The 13,425-nt window shown below is 39.2% G+C and overlaps 2 protein-coding genes across 2 annotated transcripts in view; one reads left to right on the top strand and one right to left on the bottom strand.

Annotated features, from left to right (window-relative positions):
* The window catches only part of RPA3 (replication protein A3), a 9,050-nt gene extending 3,911 nt beyond the window's left edge, over nt 1–5,139 (bottom strand). Inside the window, exon 1 of the mRNA XM_008630003.2 lies at nt 4,885–5,139. Coding sequence (XP_008628225.1) covers nt 4,885–5,139 — 255 coding nt within the window. The remainder of the gene's footprint in view (nt 1–4,884) is intronic.
* A 1,675-nt stretch (nt 5,140–6,814) lies between these two features.
* The window catches only part of UMAD1 (UBAP1-MVB12-associated (UMA) domain containing 1), a 72,468-nt gene continuing 65,857 nt past the window's right edge, over nt 6,815–13,425 (top strand). Inside the window, exon 1 of the mRNA XM_017729323.1 lies at nt 6,815–6,961. Coding sequence (XP_017584812.1) covers nt 6,880–6,961 — 82 coding nt within the window. The 5' untranslated portion in view covers nt 6,815–6,879. The remainder of the gene's footprint in view (nt 6,962–13,425) is intronic.

Consider the following 13,425-nt stretch of genomic DNA (forward strand, 5'->3'; position numbering starts at 1 on the left):
TCAGCTTCCAGCCCTGTCCTGTCCTTTAAATCGCCCCATATTTCCCCTCCCCGGCGTTTTCCCTCTCCCTTCAGATAGTGGGTCCCCTCAGGTGTAATTTGGCAGCGTGCCCTGGCAGCCAAGAGGGCAAAAGGCGTCCTGGCGTGCATCAAGCACAGTGCAAACAGGGGTGATTATCCCGCTGTAGTCAGCGCTGGTGTGGCCTCACCTGGAATATTGTGTAGTTGTGGGCTCTGCAGCTACATCCAAAGCTGAAGCAGTGGTGAAGGGAATGTCCTGTGAGAAACAGCTAAGGACTTCGGGTTTGTCTGGTTTGGAGAGAAGGAGGCTGAGGGTTGTCCGCATCACTCTACTCCTTCCTGAGGAGGGAAAGTGGAGACGGGATGCTGATCTCTTCTGCCTGGTATTCCAGGGTATGTGGGAATGATTCAAAGCTGCACCAGAAGAGGTTTAGACTGAACATTAGGAAGCATTTACTGAGAGGGTGGTTAAACACTGGAACAGGCTTTCTAGAGAGGTGGTCGATGGCCCAAGCCTGTCAGCTTTTAAGAGGCATTTGGACAATGCCCTTAATAATATGCTTTAGCTTCTAAGATCCTCCCTGAAGAGGTCAGGCAGTTGGACCAGACGATCATTGCAGATTCTTTGCAACTCAGCTATTCTATTCTATTAATTTCCTTTTATTTCATCGTTGAAATTGAGCTGTGCTCAATCCCCAGGTTTAGAACAACTGATGTATGTAAGACAGAGATAGCATCTGGATATAGCACTTGCCATGCATTGTGCCTTTTTCCATATGTTTTCCCAATCGGTCCCTGGCATGGAGAGGTTCCTCCCAACTGCTCTTGTGGCAAAGGCGACTCACATATCACAGTCTGCATTTGACATAGTGTTGCCAGCAGGTCGAGGGAGCTGCTACTTCCCCTCTGCTGTGCACTGGTGGGGCACCTGGAGTTCTGGGTACGAGGGCACTTGTGGACACACTGGAGAGAGGCCAAAGAAGGGTCACAACAACAATTAAGGGACTGGACCATCCTATATATGAGGAAAGACTGGGAGAGCTGCAACTGTTTAGCCTAGAGAAGAGAAGGCTCAGAGGGCTCTTATTAATATAAATACCTAAAGAAAGGGTGTAAGCAGGATGGTCAGGCTCTATTCAGTCTTGCCCTCAGTGAAAGGAACAGAGGAAAAAGGTGCAAACTGAAAACACAGGAGGTTCCTCAGGGAACATCAGGGAACACTTTTGTCACCATGAGAGTGATCAAGCACTGGTACAGGTTGCCCAGAGGGGTTGTGGGGGTCTCCATCCTTGGAGATAGTCAAAAGCCATCTGGATATGGTCTTGAACGACCAGGTCTAAGATGGTTCTGCTTAAGTAGGGGGTTGGACAAGGTGGCTTCTGAAGGTCCTTTCTAACTGTAGCCATTCTGTGGTTCTGTGATTTCCTTTTCTTTTCCAGGACTGGTGTTTCAGGAAATATTTGGGAAAATCTGACTCTGCTCTGGCTTAAAAGGGCAGTCACAGAACTGTCCATGTGCTGGCTGTCTCTTCTGACTAGCCACGGGCCAGTTCAGATTGCTAAGCAGTACAAAGTGGTTTTTGTTAGTTGGCTGGGGTAGTGTTGTTCTATGGCAGCAGCCTGTGTCAGCTTTCAAAGGAAAAAGCTACTGCCAGAAGCTGTGCAGAACCAGTATGTGACATAGGAGTGCTCTGGAGTTAAATGTTACATGACATTTAGCTGGTTGTCATCCCTCAGTGTCACCGTGACAGTCACCTTTTCAGTATTTCATTTGCAAGAGAATATCCTCATCTCCATAGCATATCTTCAGAGATTTGAAAGGAGAGATCTCATCAATGTAGCTGTTGAAGCAAGGTGCAGCAGGCTGCTGCACAGTGGCCCTTCTAGGGCTGAGGGGTTTGAAGGGTCAGCGGCTAGAAAAACATGTTGTACAAGTTCTTACAAACGCGTGTCTGTGTCACACTTAGCAGCTGTTGAAGGTTTTCATTCAAAAGAAAATTGTTCGAAGGGAAAACAGTAGGCTTCAGCCTATTGACTATTGTGTCTCATTAACAGCTAGCTTTCTCTTTTCGCGTTTTCTGTCTTCAGGGTTTTGAATGTTTACATCAGTTTAAGTGCTGTTATTCCACTCCTGGCTTTGTTTTTGTCACCTGTGCTTTTATTGTCTGACTTGGTTGTGGCTGGTGTTTTATGATTCAGCCTCTTCAAGTGTTTTTGTACTATGGTAATTTGGGTTGTATAGTTCTTGTATTTCTCCTTTCCTTAAATTTTATAAAAACATTAAAAATAAATACTAACATGTTATGTAATACAGAAAAAAATCTTTGTTAATGTTTCATTATACATGTATCCATTTCTTTAAAATTTGGGTTTCTTGTGATACTTTCCATTCTTCTGTTTTCAAGAAATATGAACTAAAAAAACATGACTAATGTTAATGCCAGAGAAAAGAAATTATATGTCCTTTTTTTTTCTTCTTCTTCACATAGTAACTTAGACTAGTCCAAAAGCTTTTAAGCTGTTCTTTTGGTGTCACAGAGAAATATTTTCAACATGCATATTCTTGACTCTTAAATTGGTTGTTTTCATGATAAGAAGGATTGTACAGGGCTGTAAACATCTTGCTCTTTTTCTGATTGCTGCTTTATTGGTGAATCACAGCAGATGGTAATATGGAAGTGAGAATTGCTCCGATGCTCTCTAGTTTTTTCTTCCATAGATTATGTATCTTAAACTGCTAGATATGAAATATTCTGGTTCTTTCTTTAAGGTCAGTTTTGTGTCTTCTTCTGTCCCTGTTTCATCATTTATGTAATTATTGGCAGTGCCACTTGCAGTTCTGCTTTGCTGTATTACTGGGCATTGTCTCTTTATCCTAGTCTGCATCTTGGTGTTTTTAATATTAAATTATGATTCTCCTCCAGTATTGCTAACATTCAGGAAAGGCTGAAAAGTAATGGTAAATATACCAAGATCCTTGTTGCATAGAAAAATTTTATTGGATTTAACATATTGGTTTGGCTCAAAGGTCGCCCATAGTTCTTGTCAAAGGAGACTGACAAAATGCAGGAGGAATAAATTAACCCCTTTGTGCAGCTCTGTAACTCATCTTTGTCCAGTGCCACGTATGTTCTCAGAGCCTCACAGAAAGACAAAATATTTTTTGCAGCCTCACAGAATTGCTGTAGCTCAGAGCTTATTATTTGCTAATGACTGAAGCCGTGCCAAAAGCATTATTCTTAACTATCAGTGATTGTGTTCACTTTTTTTTTTTTTGTGAGAGAGAAACATGAGAAGGAAGGGAATTGCATATTCCTACCAAGGGAGATTTTTATCTTTAGGCAGTGAATTCAATTTCAGGTCTCCTATGGAAATAAAATTAATCCCATCTGGAAGGGAAAAGTGCTGTGCTGTATAGGAGCAATGACTGCAGGAATGTGGTACTGTCTCTGAATGGTGGGTGCATTTTCTGGGATTTTGTGCTGACAGCGTTAAAAAAAAACCCCAACTAAGTGCTTTTTTTCTCAAATCTGTGTGACCATGCGTCCAGGTCCCCAAACTTCAGATTTAATTTTTACTCTGAAATGAAGCTTGTATGAAGCTGGTTGTTCTGAGCTTTCGTTACCTGAAACCTCGTCTTATCTACAAGTAGTAAAACTGCAGCCTGATTCTGCAAGTGCTTAAACTGTGTCCTTATCTTCAAGAGCACGAGTGTTTCCATTCAGCTCTGTGTTTCTTTGTTGGATAGGGGCTTTGTTCTGTTTTTAACATGTGATTCAAGAAATTTAGTGGTTGCATTTCCCGTTGCTGGGGAGATTTATGGTTACTTTTGAAGTAGCACAGTTGATAAGATTCTTAAAAGAGCAAATATCACAAATGCCCCTGCATTGCCTGTGTACAGTCTTTCCCTTACCTATGCTGTACTGTATGTAACTCTCATTTTTGTTTCTGTGCCCCCTCTCTGTTTTTTAGTAATTCTTTTTTTTTTAGTTTATGCTTAATAAGGTATTCAACAAAGCTACCAAAATGCTGAAAGTAGTGGTTGGTGAACTCTTTCTTCCACATGCCTTTCAAAGAGCCGAGATCTACAAGCACAACTTTTGTTTCTAAGAGGTTCTTAGAGAAGGAAACAGCTTCACTAAACATGTTGGTCCTTTTAATATGTGGTTTTTTGTACCGCCTCCCCACATTCACAGTCGCAAAATACAGCATGTACTATTTTCTTAGTGCTGGACTGGTGATTTTGACAGCATAAGGACTTGAGGCCTGAGCTTAGGATGTACTTTTGTTAATTTTGTTTGGTTTTCTGCTTCAAGCAAACCTATATGTGGGTTTTGATTTTGATTTGGTTTGGTTTTGGTTTTTTGTTTTGTTTTCTGTTAGAGAAATGCTGCTGGCAGTGGAATTAAGCTGCTTCAGAAACTGAAAATTCCAAAATAAAGATCAACACTTATGTATGTAGATAAGATGAATTCTGTGGGTTTTAGAAAAAATTGGGATACTGTCAATGAAAGTAAAAAAATCTAGTATGTGAAAGTGCTTGTAACATTAATTTGGCTAGATCAAATTGTCCTGATTGCTAATTTACTCTGAATTTAAATGCCTATTGTCTTTTAAGCAGTGAAGTTTAGGTATGTTAAGTATGCAGGATTTTAAAGACTAGAAGTGCATGGTTCCCTATACAAGTCTTTTGTGCCATGTATGTACTGATTAAGATGCTTTTCTTTGTGCAAGAAGAGAAGGGGGACATTATGTGATAGAGCTGAAAACTGTACAATAACGCAGATCTCAAAAGAGAAAAAAGTGTGATTGGAGCAACTGCAGCTCTGGCACCTCAAGTGACTGTCTGGAATCTGAGCCTTTACCAAAGCTATCTGTAAGATTTTGCACATCAAGTTGATTTTGCTTCTTGTTGTTGCACACTTAGGATGAAGGTAAAATTGCATTTTAAACTGTTCCACAACTGCCTCTCCTTCATACATCATTGGAGCAGAAACCTGACTCTTGAGCATTACAGCACAGGTTTTTACCACTTGAGCTATGGGACTGACAACCCTAATTGGTAGCAGGAGAAGACTTATTCCCTGAGGGCTGAAAAAGGAATATGCTGCTGGCGCCATGTGTTGAGCCTGGGTGTGGGGGAAGGTAAGGAATAAATGAGATAATTAGGAGTTTCTACTGTGTAAGCTCCATGGAACTGGAAATACCAGTATTTCTCTTGCTAAGGTAGGAAAACAAGCAAAAAGGAATAAAGTGCAGTTAAATAACATTTTTTAAAAAATTACTGTATTCCTGGGATTGGATCACAGAATGGTTTGTTCTGTTCTCATGTACATTAATGTAGTTTATTTGGTGGCTAGAAGTTGCACTGTGGCAGCATAAGCAAGCAGTAGCTGGCCAGGCTGTGGGGTATTCAGTCTTCAAGTCTCAGGTATCAGGCCACAGTTTGAATAGTTGCTGCTTTTGCCATGATCTATTTATACATGAAAGCCAGTGCTTACACTTCATACAGGACTTTCTGGAGTGTGTGATCGCTTGTGACAGCAGAATTTTAGGCAGTTTATATGAATAGTCAGTACTGAGTTGCCACAGATCCCTGGCCAGGGCAAAAAAAAGTCTTGCTTATGAATATTTGGGTGGGGAGTGAAGAATTCCAGCAAACAGTTAATCCAGGATTTTTATCTTTCTTCTTTTTTTTTTTTTCAATCTGCATTCTAAAGATTCTTCTTTGTTAAATTTAGTGTGAAATAATGTTACTGAAACTTGACACTGTATAGCTCTTTAATTCTTCACTCTGGAGTCCTTTCCTCTGTTGGAGGTATATATTAGATGTTGCTATTGGTTTGTCAGTCCCTTCTCCTTAACATGCTGCTGTCTGCAAAATAGATCAGGATTCTGCTCCTCAAACTGTTTCAAAGTTGAAATAACATTATTCCACTTTTCCCAATTTTATATGAGTATTTTAATAGAGAAGATCTTCACATGCCATTATTTAAACCTTCTTTGTGTCCAGCACGTAATGTGTTTCAGCCAAACCACAGGCTGCTCCATAGGATGGTGTTGTCCAGGGGTCCAAGTTCAGCCTTCAAGGGACCCTCATGGGTCTCTTCATGGGCTTTTAGTATGATTTTGTCCTATTTAAGCTACTCAGAATTGCTTCTATGTAATCTTCCAGTCCTGAGAAAGAGGGGATACTGAGCATTTTCTTTTGCAGTCCATGTTTTTATCCCAGTTGTTTCCTTGTTTTGTTCTAGCAATGGAGTTCTTAGCTGCCTTGGAAGATTCCTTTAATGAATTACCGTGGCAAAAAATTTGCTACAAATGATTTTACTGCTGTTTCTTTTAAGGAAATCAGTGGTAACTGTTAATTAAATGTACTCAACTGTTAGGCTGTCTTTAAGATTGCAAACTGGGAAACTGAAAATAGTTACCGCTATCTCTGAAGAGAAAGTTTGTCTAATAACAATACAGAGTAGCAGAAAAATATGGAAACATGCTGGATAAATGCTGAAAGGAGTTTTCTTCTTTAATTTTCATTTAGAGAAGTTGAAGGTTTGGGTTTTTTTTTTAATGATTCCATTCCATCCATAACTTTGTAGAAAAACCCTTTTGTACTTCACTTTCCTCTTGCCTTTTGAAGTAAATTGCTACATCAACAAGGTAATCTGTCTGACACAAAAATGCCTGTTATTTCAAATTGGGTGATAAAGATTAGCTGTAGTATTGGGTATGTGGCCTTACTACATACCTATGGTCTGTTATGTGAATTTATTGTAAGTTCTGTTACCATCTATTTATTTAACATGTTTTGTCTTCATTTCAGATAACACCTTAGAAGACAGAAAGAACCCAAGGAGACTATGTTCAGCTTCTTCCGAAAAAGCCAAGATTCAAAGAAGGTTACAGTGCCAGAGAGAGAAGCAGATGGATTTGTTATTGTGGGTAGGTGGTGCTTCTGTATAAAGTGATTCTTTCATCTTTGAAATTTTGATCTTGAAGTTTCTTTGAGATGCTTAGACTAAATGAAATGTTAAGAAAAGCCATTATAAGAATTGTTCAGTATTCTTACTTTTCCTGATGAAGTTAATTTTTCTAGTCTGCTCATTTGGAGTAAATAGCTGAAGTTTTATTTACATAGGTCCGAACTCATATTCAGGAGCACTGAAAATGTAGTTTTTTGTTTCCCTTTCATGCTCTGAGTGGGAAGAAATTACATCCTTACAAAACAAGAAAGGTCAAAGTTTAGGCTTCTAGCTTTATGATTAGAGTTGTGGGAAGTGACTATCTTTCTGCAGTTGTTAAAGGATTGGCTTTTATTCAGGCTCCTTCCTTTTCATTTTACCCCTAGACTTTTTATAGTAGAAGCCAGGAAGTGCCTATACATTTCTGGTCATGGTGAATATAAATGCTGTCTCAGAATTTTACTCTTAGTTCGATAAAAATTAAGCAGTTTAGGGTTTTCAGTGTCTTCTTGTTATTCAAAAACTAATCTGAAGTATACACTCCTGTGAATTGGCTAAATTTTGAGCTTTGATCAAGCTCTTTCAAAGTTTTGCAGGTTGGCTTAAGTGTGCGGAAGAGAAAAAAAAGTATCGCTGTTATGCTGAAACTGATCCTTTTCTTTTTTCTCTTTTGACCATTTGTTTTCCTCCTTGTGAATCTGTCATCATCGATATTCAGCTTCTGCTGTTCTGTTTTACCGACTCGTTCTTATCAGGAATCTTACAGTGTTTCTCTGTTTAAGCGTTACTTCTTCTTGAGCATTTTCAAGTCACAAAAGCCTCTAGATTATTGAAGTCTAACAGTATGAGAGACTATTGGAGCCCTTTCTGAGGAGAAGTTAGATTTTTGGCAAAAGTTCTCCAGTAAAACAAATCTGTTTCACATCTGTGACTGCGTTGTCATGCTTAATGTCTGGCTTCCACTAGATTTTGTTCACCTGCACCAGTTCTGATGGCTACATCAAGTCACTCCATCATTTGCATTGTGGAAGGGTCAAAGGAGACACATCATCGTCCCCCAAAAGTCTGGAGACCATTTAGCATTTCAGTTTCTGTAACAGGCAGAATTCTGCACCCAAATGTTGCTATGTCCCACAGTTGCTGGTCCTGATTCTGCATTCAATTTAGCTTCATTCCTTTTTCCTGAAATGCTGTCAGTGACTATTTAAACTTTGTTCACATAAATTCACATAAAATTAATCTGTTAAATATCATCTTAAGAACAATCAATTTTGTTTGAGTCTTTTTTTAAATTTATTATTATTTTTTTGCTCAGACGGAAGTTAATTTAGCAGTCTGCAATGAAATGGACTGTACTAGGCAGAAGAGCTGCCATCAGCCTTATCAGTGGAGCATATCACTGTCTTGCAAGACGAATGTAGTTGCAGAATTATGGGTCAGGACTTAAATAGATATTTATCTGGAAGGGGTGTTCTTGTCTAGGGATAGTGTCAGTGGAAAAAAAAAAAACCCAAACCACATCACTTATCCACTCTGTTAGTAACTATTTCGTTACTCAGATGGAATGTTCTGAAGCTTTTCTAAACTGGTGTAAAATATTCTGGAAATCCAATAGTAAATATCTTTAACACATCTCAGTAGTAGATTTCTAGGACCATTAGTGTGAGCACTATTGTAGGCAGTGAACACTCTCGGAGGGAGTGGGAATTTAATTTCTTGTGTTTTAAGTTGGTTCTTAAACCCAGTTTTTCATTCATAGCATGTAAGAACAAAAAGCCTAGTTCACCAATATCCTGTGGACATGGGAGGAATCTTTCTGTATCAGCTGGTATTTGAAAAAGAGAGAAGAAAATGGAACACTTTTCTGAGAAAGCTCCATCACAGCTATTGCCCTTTCAAATCCTGAGGATAATTTTTTTTTTCTTTTTTTTTCATAAATTCTCCAAGTTCTGTTATAAATTGCTATATTTGAAAACTACCTTTCCTTGTAAAGTATCAATGCATTTGGGAATTCAATGTCTGACTAGAAAGGTGACTCATAAAAACGGCAGAATCAACAAAACCAACTTTGCAGCCTGGTAGCTGAAAGAAATTCTCTATTTTAGCTTTTGGGGCAAATATTGCATGTGTAGGAGTCAAGAAAAAATAATCTGTAATTCCCTCTCTACAAAATAAATACAAAATATAATTTCCTACCAGAGACTAAAGCATTTTTATGTCTAACTACCAGTTCACTTATTTTCCGGATACTGGTCATTTCATCTCTTCCTGAAGCTGTAAAAATGGTGCTTGTTCTATAACAAGCAGAACTATTACTCTGAAAAGGGAGAAGAGGCTTATGAAATAGGCATAACACATGCAGTTGGTTTTGATGAGTGAATGAAATGCAGAAATATGGAAAAACATTTCAGAGGTTTTCCTGATCATCACAAATGCTGAAAGCCACATCACATTTTGAAAGCCAGAATTAAGAAAACAAGTAATTTTCACTAAGCTTGGGAATCTCAGAGAGCAGTAGTACTTAAGGAATTTCTCATGTTTCGTGGCTTATATAAAATAAATTCCAACCTACTATTCATTCCTACTGTTGCTAGCCATAGAGAAAAATACAGGTTTAATGTGGTTTGGCACACAGCTAAAAATCTTCCATCAATCTCAAACATCCAAGTGTCTTGTAGTCCTAATCTCAGTCTAAGATCAGGCATTGAAAATCTGAGACAGCAATGCTGCTTTTCCGTATGTGTTTGGCAAGACAATCAGAAACTCTGCAAACACCCTCATGGTGCTGATGGTTCCACTGGGGTGGGTGGTGAGTGTTTTTGCTTGAAGCAGCTGAAAGATCATAGAATCATAGAATGGTTTGGGTTGGAAGGCACCTTTGAAGATCCTTTAGTTCAACCTGCCTCTATGGGCGTGAACATCTTTCAATAGATCTTGTCGTTCAAAGCTCTGTGCAGCCTGACTTCAAACATGACTTTTCTGGGCAGCCTATTCCGGTGTCTCATCACCCTCCTCATTAAAAAAATCCTATAAATAACTAAAATCAATTAGAATATTGTTCTATATGTCCTCTTTCAAAAGGACTAAGGGAAGTTAATTTTGTTTTCAGGTTTAGTTTAAGAGCCAGTGCAAAGTCTTGTTTCCTTTCCCAGACCAAATTGCAGTAAGCCAGTGTGAGGGAGCAGCAAATGCTGGTGGCTCCACCAGCTGAGCCTGCAGCTGAGCAAGGGTGCCAGGAGTGCAGGGCCTTGGGCAGAGACCTCGCTGAGGAGCAGTGCAGTCCCGTGCTACCTGAGCAAGGACACCACAGCATGTCTGGGGACAGTGACCGGGGGCAGCCGAGACCGTGACTGCCAGACAGGTCTGCAGGGATTAGGCACATCTGAGGCCAGGCCAGGAAGTCGGGTCAGAGGGTTGTGATCACCTGGGTTCCCAGGCATCCCTGCAGGGTGCTTTTGGCAAGGACCAAGAAATGAGGTGTCTCCCGCAGCTCTTTGCCTGGCCCCTGATGGATGTGCTCAGGCTGTGCCATCTGTGCTGGCCATGGGCACAGAGAGCCAAAGCGCTGGCACTGGGAAGGGGCTGCTGAGTCCGGTGGTGCGCTTGGGGCAGGACAGCCAGGATGGTTGTGTTGTCTCTCACTGTGTCTGGAGGCAGCACAGTTCTCTGAGGAACTCTTGATCTGATGCTTTGACCATGCCTGAGTTCAAGGCTTTGTTTACTTTTGACTTGTGTTTTAAAGGCCAGTCTGTTCCATGGATTTAAGAGTTGTTGGGTTTTGTTTGGTTTTCTCTCAGGGATCTTTTTATGCTGTATATTGGAATGGAGTAAATGGTTTGGAGAAGCAGCTGAGTTGCAGGTGCTGACAAATCTGATTTTTAAACATATTTAACTTCTGTTTCTTCCCTGAACTTAGCACAGATTTCTCTTTCAATTTTTTGGATGTAAATTAACATGGGTTTTCAATACTGGCCAATGTCTGTCATTTCAGTATTCTGCTCTCAGCCTCAGGAGCTGACCTCTTAACAAGTGGTAGGGAGTATTGGTACTTATAGGGAGCACTAAAGTGTCACCCAAAGGTTGTTTTCTGAGATTCAGCAATTTTGTTATAGAGTTTTTCAATGAGTAAGTACCTAAGGAAAACTGAACAGGGACACGATTCTCATCAGAGTAGAGTGACTGTCACAGACACAGGGAGCCTATGGCCATGATAAGAAAGTTTGGCAGGAATTTTGTAATGAATGTACACTTCTGCACTGCGAACCTCCATTCTTTCTACTGTGCTTTCCTAGATCCATTTAGGAAGGCCATCTAGAATTTAGGAGTAAATTTTGGATTAACACTTATTTGTTAATATTTCACACTATTGGAGCAAGCATGATTTTTGCCTATTAAGTTTCTTCTCAATAGAAAATAGTCCTAGACATAAGAAATGTTTTGAAATCTCTTCCAAATAAATAGAAGGATCTGTGGTATTTAAGTGAGTCTTGGATTTGTTCAGTTAACCCTTCTGTTTCAATGATGATGTCTGAAGAGAAGAAACTCTACAGAGCAAATGTGTTCGGGCTTGCACCAGCATCTAAAACGTCACAGGAAAGGAGGCGGGAACTACTGTTTTTCATCCTGTGAGATGAAATACAGTATAAGGCAATTATTTCTTCCTTATTAAAAATGTAGACGAGAACTGGTACTAATATCAGTTGAAAGGTAGAAAATTTGGGAACTTCTTGTGAGAAGTAGGACATTGTTGAATTCATCATTGCAACCTGCTGTGGCAAAGTGAGGAACATAATGGGCTGCAAAAAGAATATGCAAGGAGTTTGATAAATTATAGTGGATGATAACAGACATTATTATCTTAAAATTTTGGTGGTCAGGTATGACTTACTCTTTTAAAAAGTTTAATCTCAGCAATGCATTTGAACTTTGGCTTTATTTTAAATGAGGTACTTTAACCTTCCTCTGATGTATTCAGTATCTATACTGTTGAGTTAAATCAGTATTATAATTCCTTCCTACAGGACCATCCTCATCTGTAGGCAGGCGTATCCTCACTCATCAGTGAAACTGTGAAAAGTATGATTTACATCCAGATGAATATCTCCCTTTGTTAACTGCAGTTATACTGCGGAAGAACATCCTTAACAAATGGGAAATCTTCTGTAGTGAAGATACAAAAAAGTAAAATAATCAACCCAAGTCAGCCTTTAGTTCTGGAAATCTGGACTGTTTTTCCAAGGAACAATTTTACATAAACTTGTTCCCAAATTGCAGTTTCTGTTTTGCCACGAATTTACTCTTCATGCAGATAGTTTTTGGGGTACTTTGGATAAAGTGCTTATTTGAATTAAGGAACACCCCCACTGTTGCCCAACATGTAAAAAGGCCTTACACTAGGATCCTTACTGTTTTCATTTTGATCTTAGTAGTACAGATCTCTACATATATTTTTAAGAACTCCTTAAATGTTTGCCTCTGAGAGAAATGTATGTATGTATAAATTTTCTGGAGTGAATCTGTTATGAAAGGGAAATTTAATATACTGATACTCCTGAAACAAAGGACTACCCCCATACTAGTTCATTACTGCAAATCAAATACTTTTCTGCTTTCTTCCCTCTGCATACACAGCTCAAAGATTAAACGCATCAAGAGATTTGTAGAATCTTAGTGTTATTGCTGCTGTTTGTTTTCTAGGAGTTCGTAGTAATGTGTAGTAAGTCCCTGAAAGTCTCTACATTGCTTTTTCATTAATATTTAAGGAGCTTTTAGTGGTGCTAGTAAGGAAGCTTGGGCTGCTGTACTGTTTCAAAATATACTATTACATTAAAGAAATGTACAAGGCATTGTGCCAGTTGGAAAAAAAGCGGTGTCGTAACGTCCTTTCATTTTCTGCATCAATGGGGTTACATTACCTATTTTTTTAATATAACAGGAAGTGCTTGTGTAGTTATTTCCAACCTTGTAGTTTTCGAATAACCAACCTACTGGTTTTTTATGGGTTTCGAGGTTAAAATATTTAATACTAACTTCATAATAATCTGAGATTTGGGGATATATTTTAATATTTTTTATCTAAAGAATATTTTATACGTATTAGCCTGTGCCACTGTAAGTGAACACTTCTGATGCGCACTAAGAAGTTACAGTATTTAAAGTGACCCATTTCCTGAAATGCTTCTTTATGGTTTTTATACTTAAAAACCACAGTAGCTCATCTGGGCATTGAATTTTGCAGCCAGAGTTGATTGAAAAGGGAGGAAGAGGAATTCAGAAGAAACAGTCCTCTCCTGTTACCGATCCTTAGTTGCATAAGGAGGTAATGTCTCCGCTTCATTCAGTGATGCAGTCAAACTAATTCTCTTTGGGACTAATTTTGCACAAAAACAACCTGCCGTTTTCAGTGGTGCCGCTAGATGGGGATTTCCCTCGGATTCAGGGCTC

This window comes from Corvus brachyrhynchos, unplaced genomic scaffold, assembly GCF_000691975.1.
Source record: "Corvus brachyrhynchos isolate BGI_N302 unplaced genomic scaffold, ASM69197v1 scaffold142, whole genome shotgun sequence".
NCBI lineage: Eukaryota > Metazoa > Chordata > Aves > Passeriformes > Corvidae > Corvus > Corvus brachyrhynchos.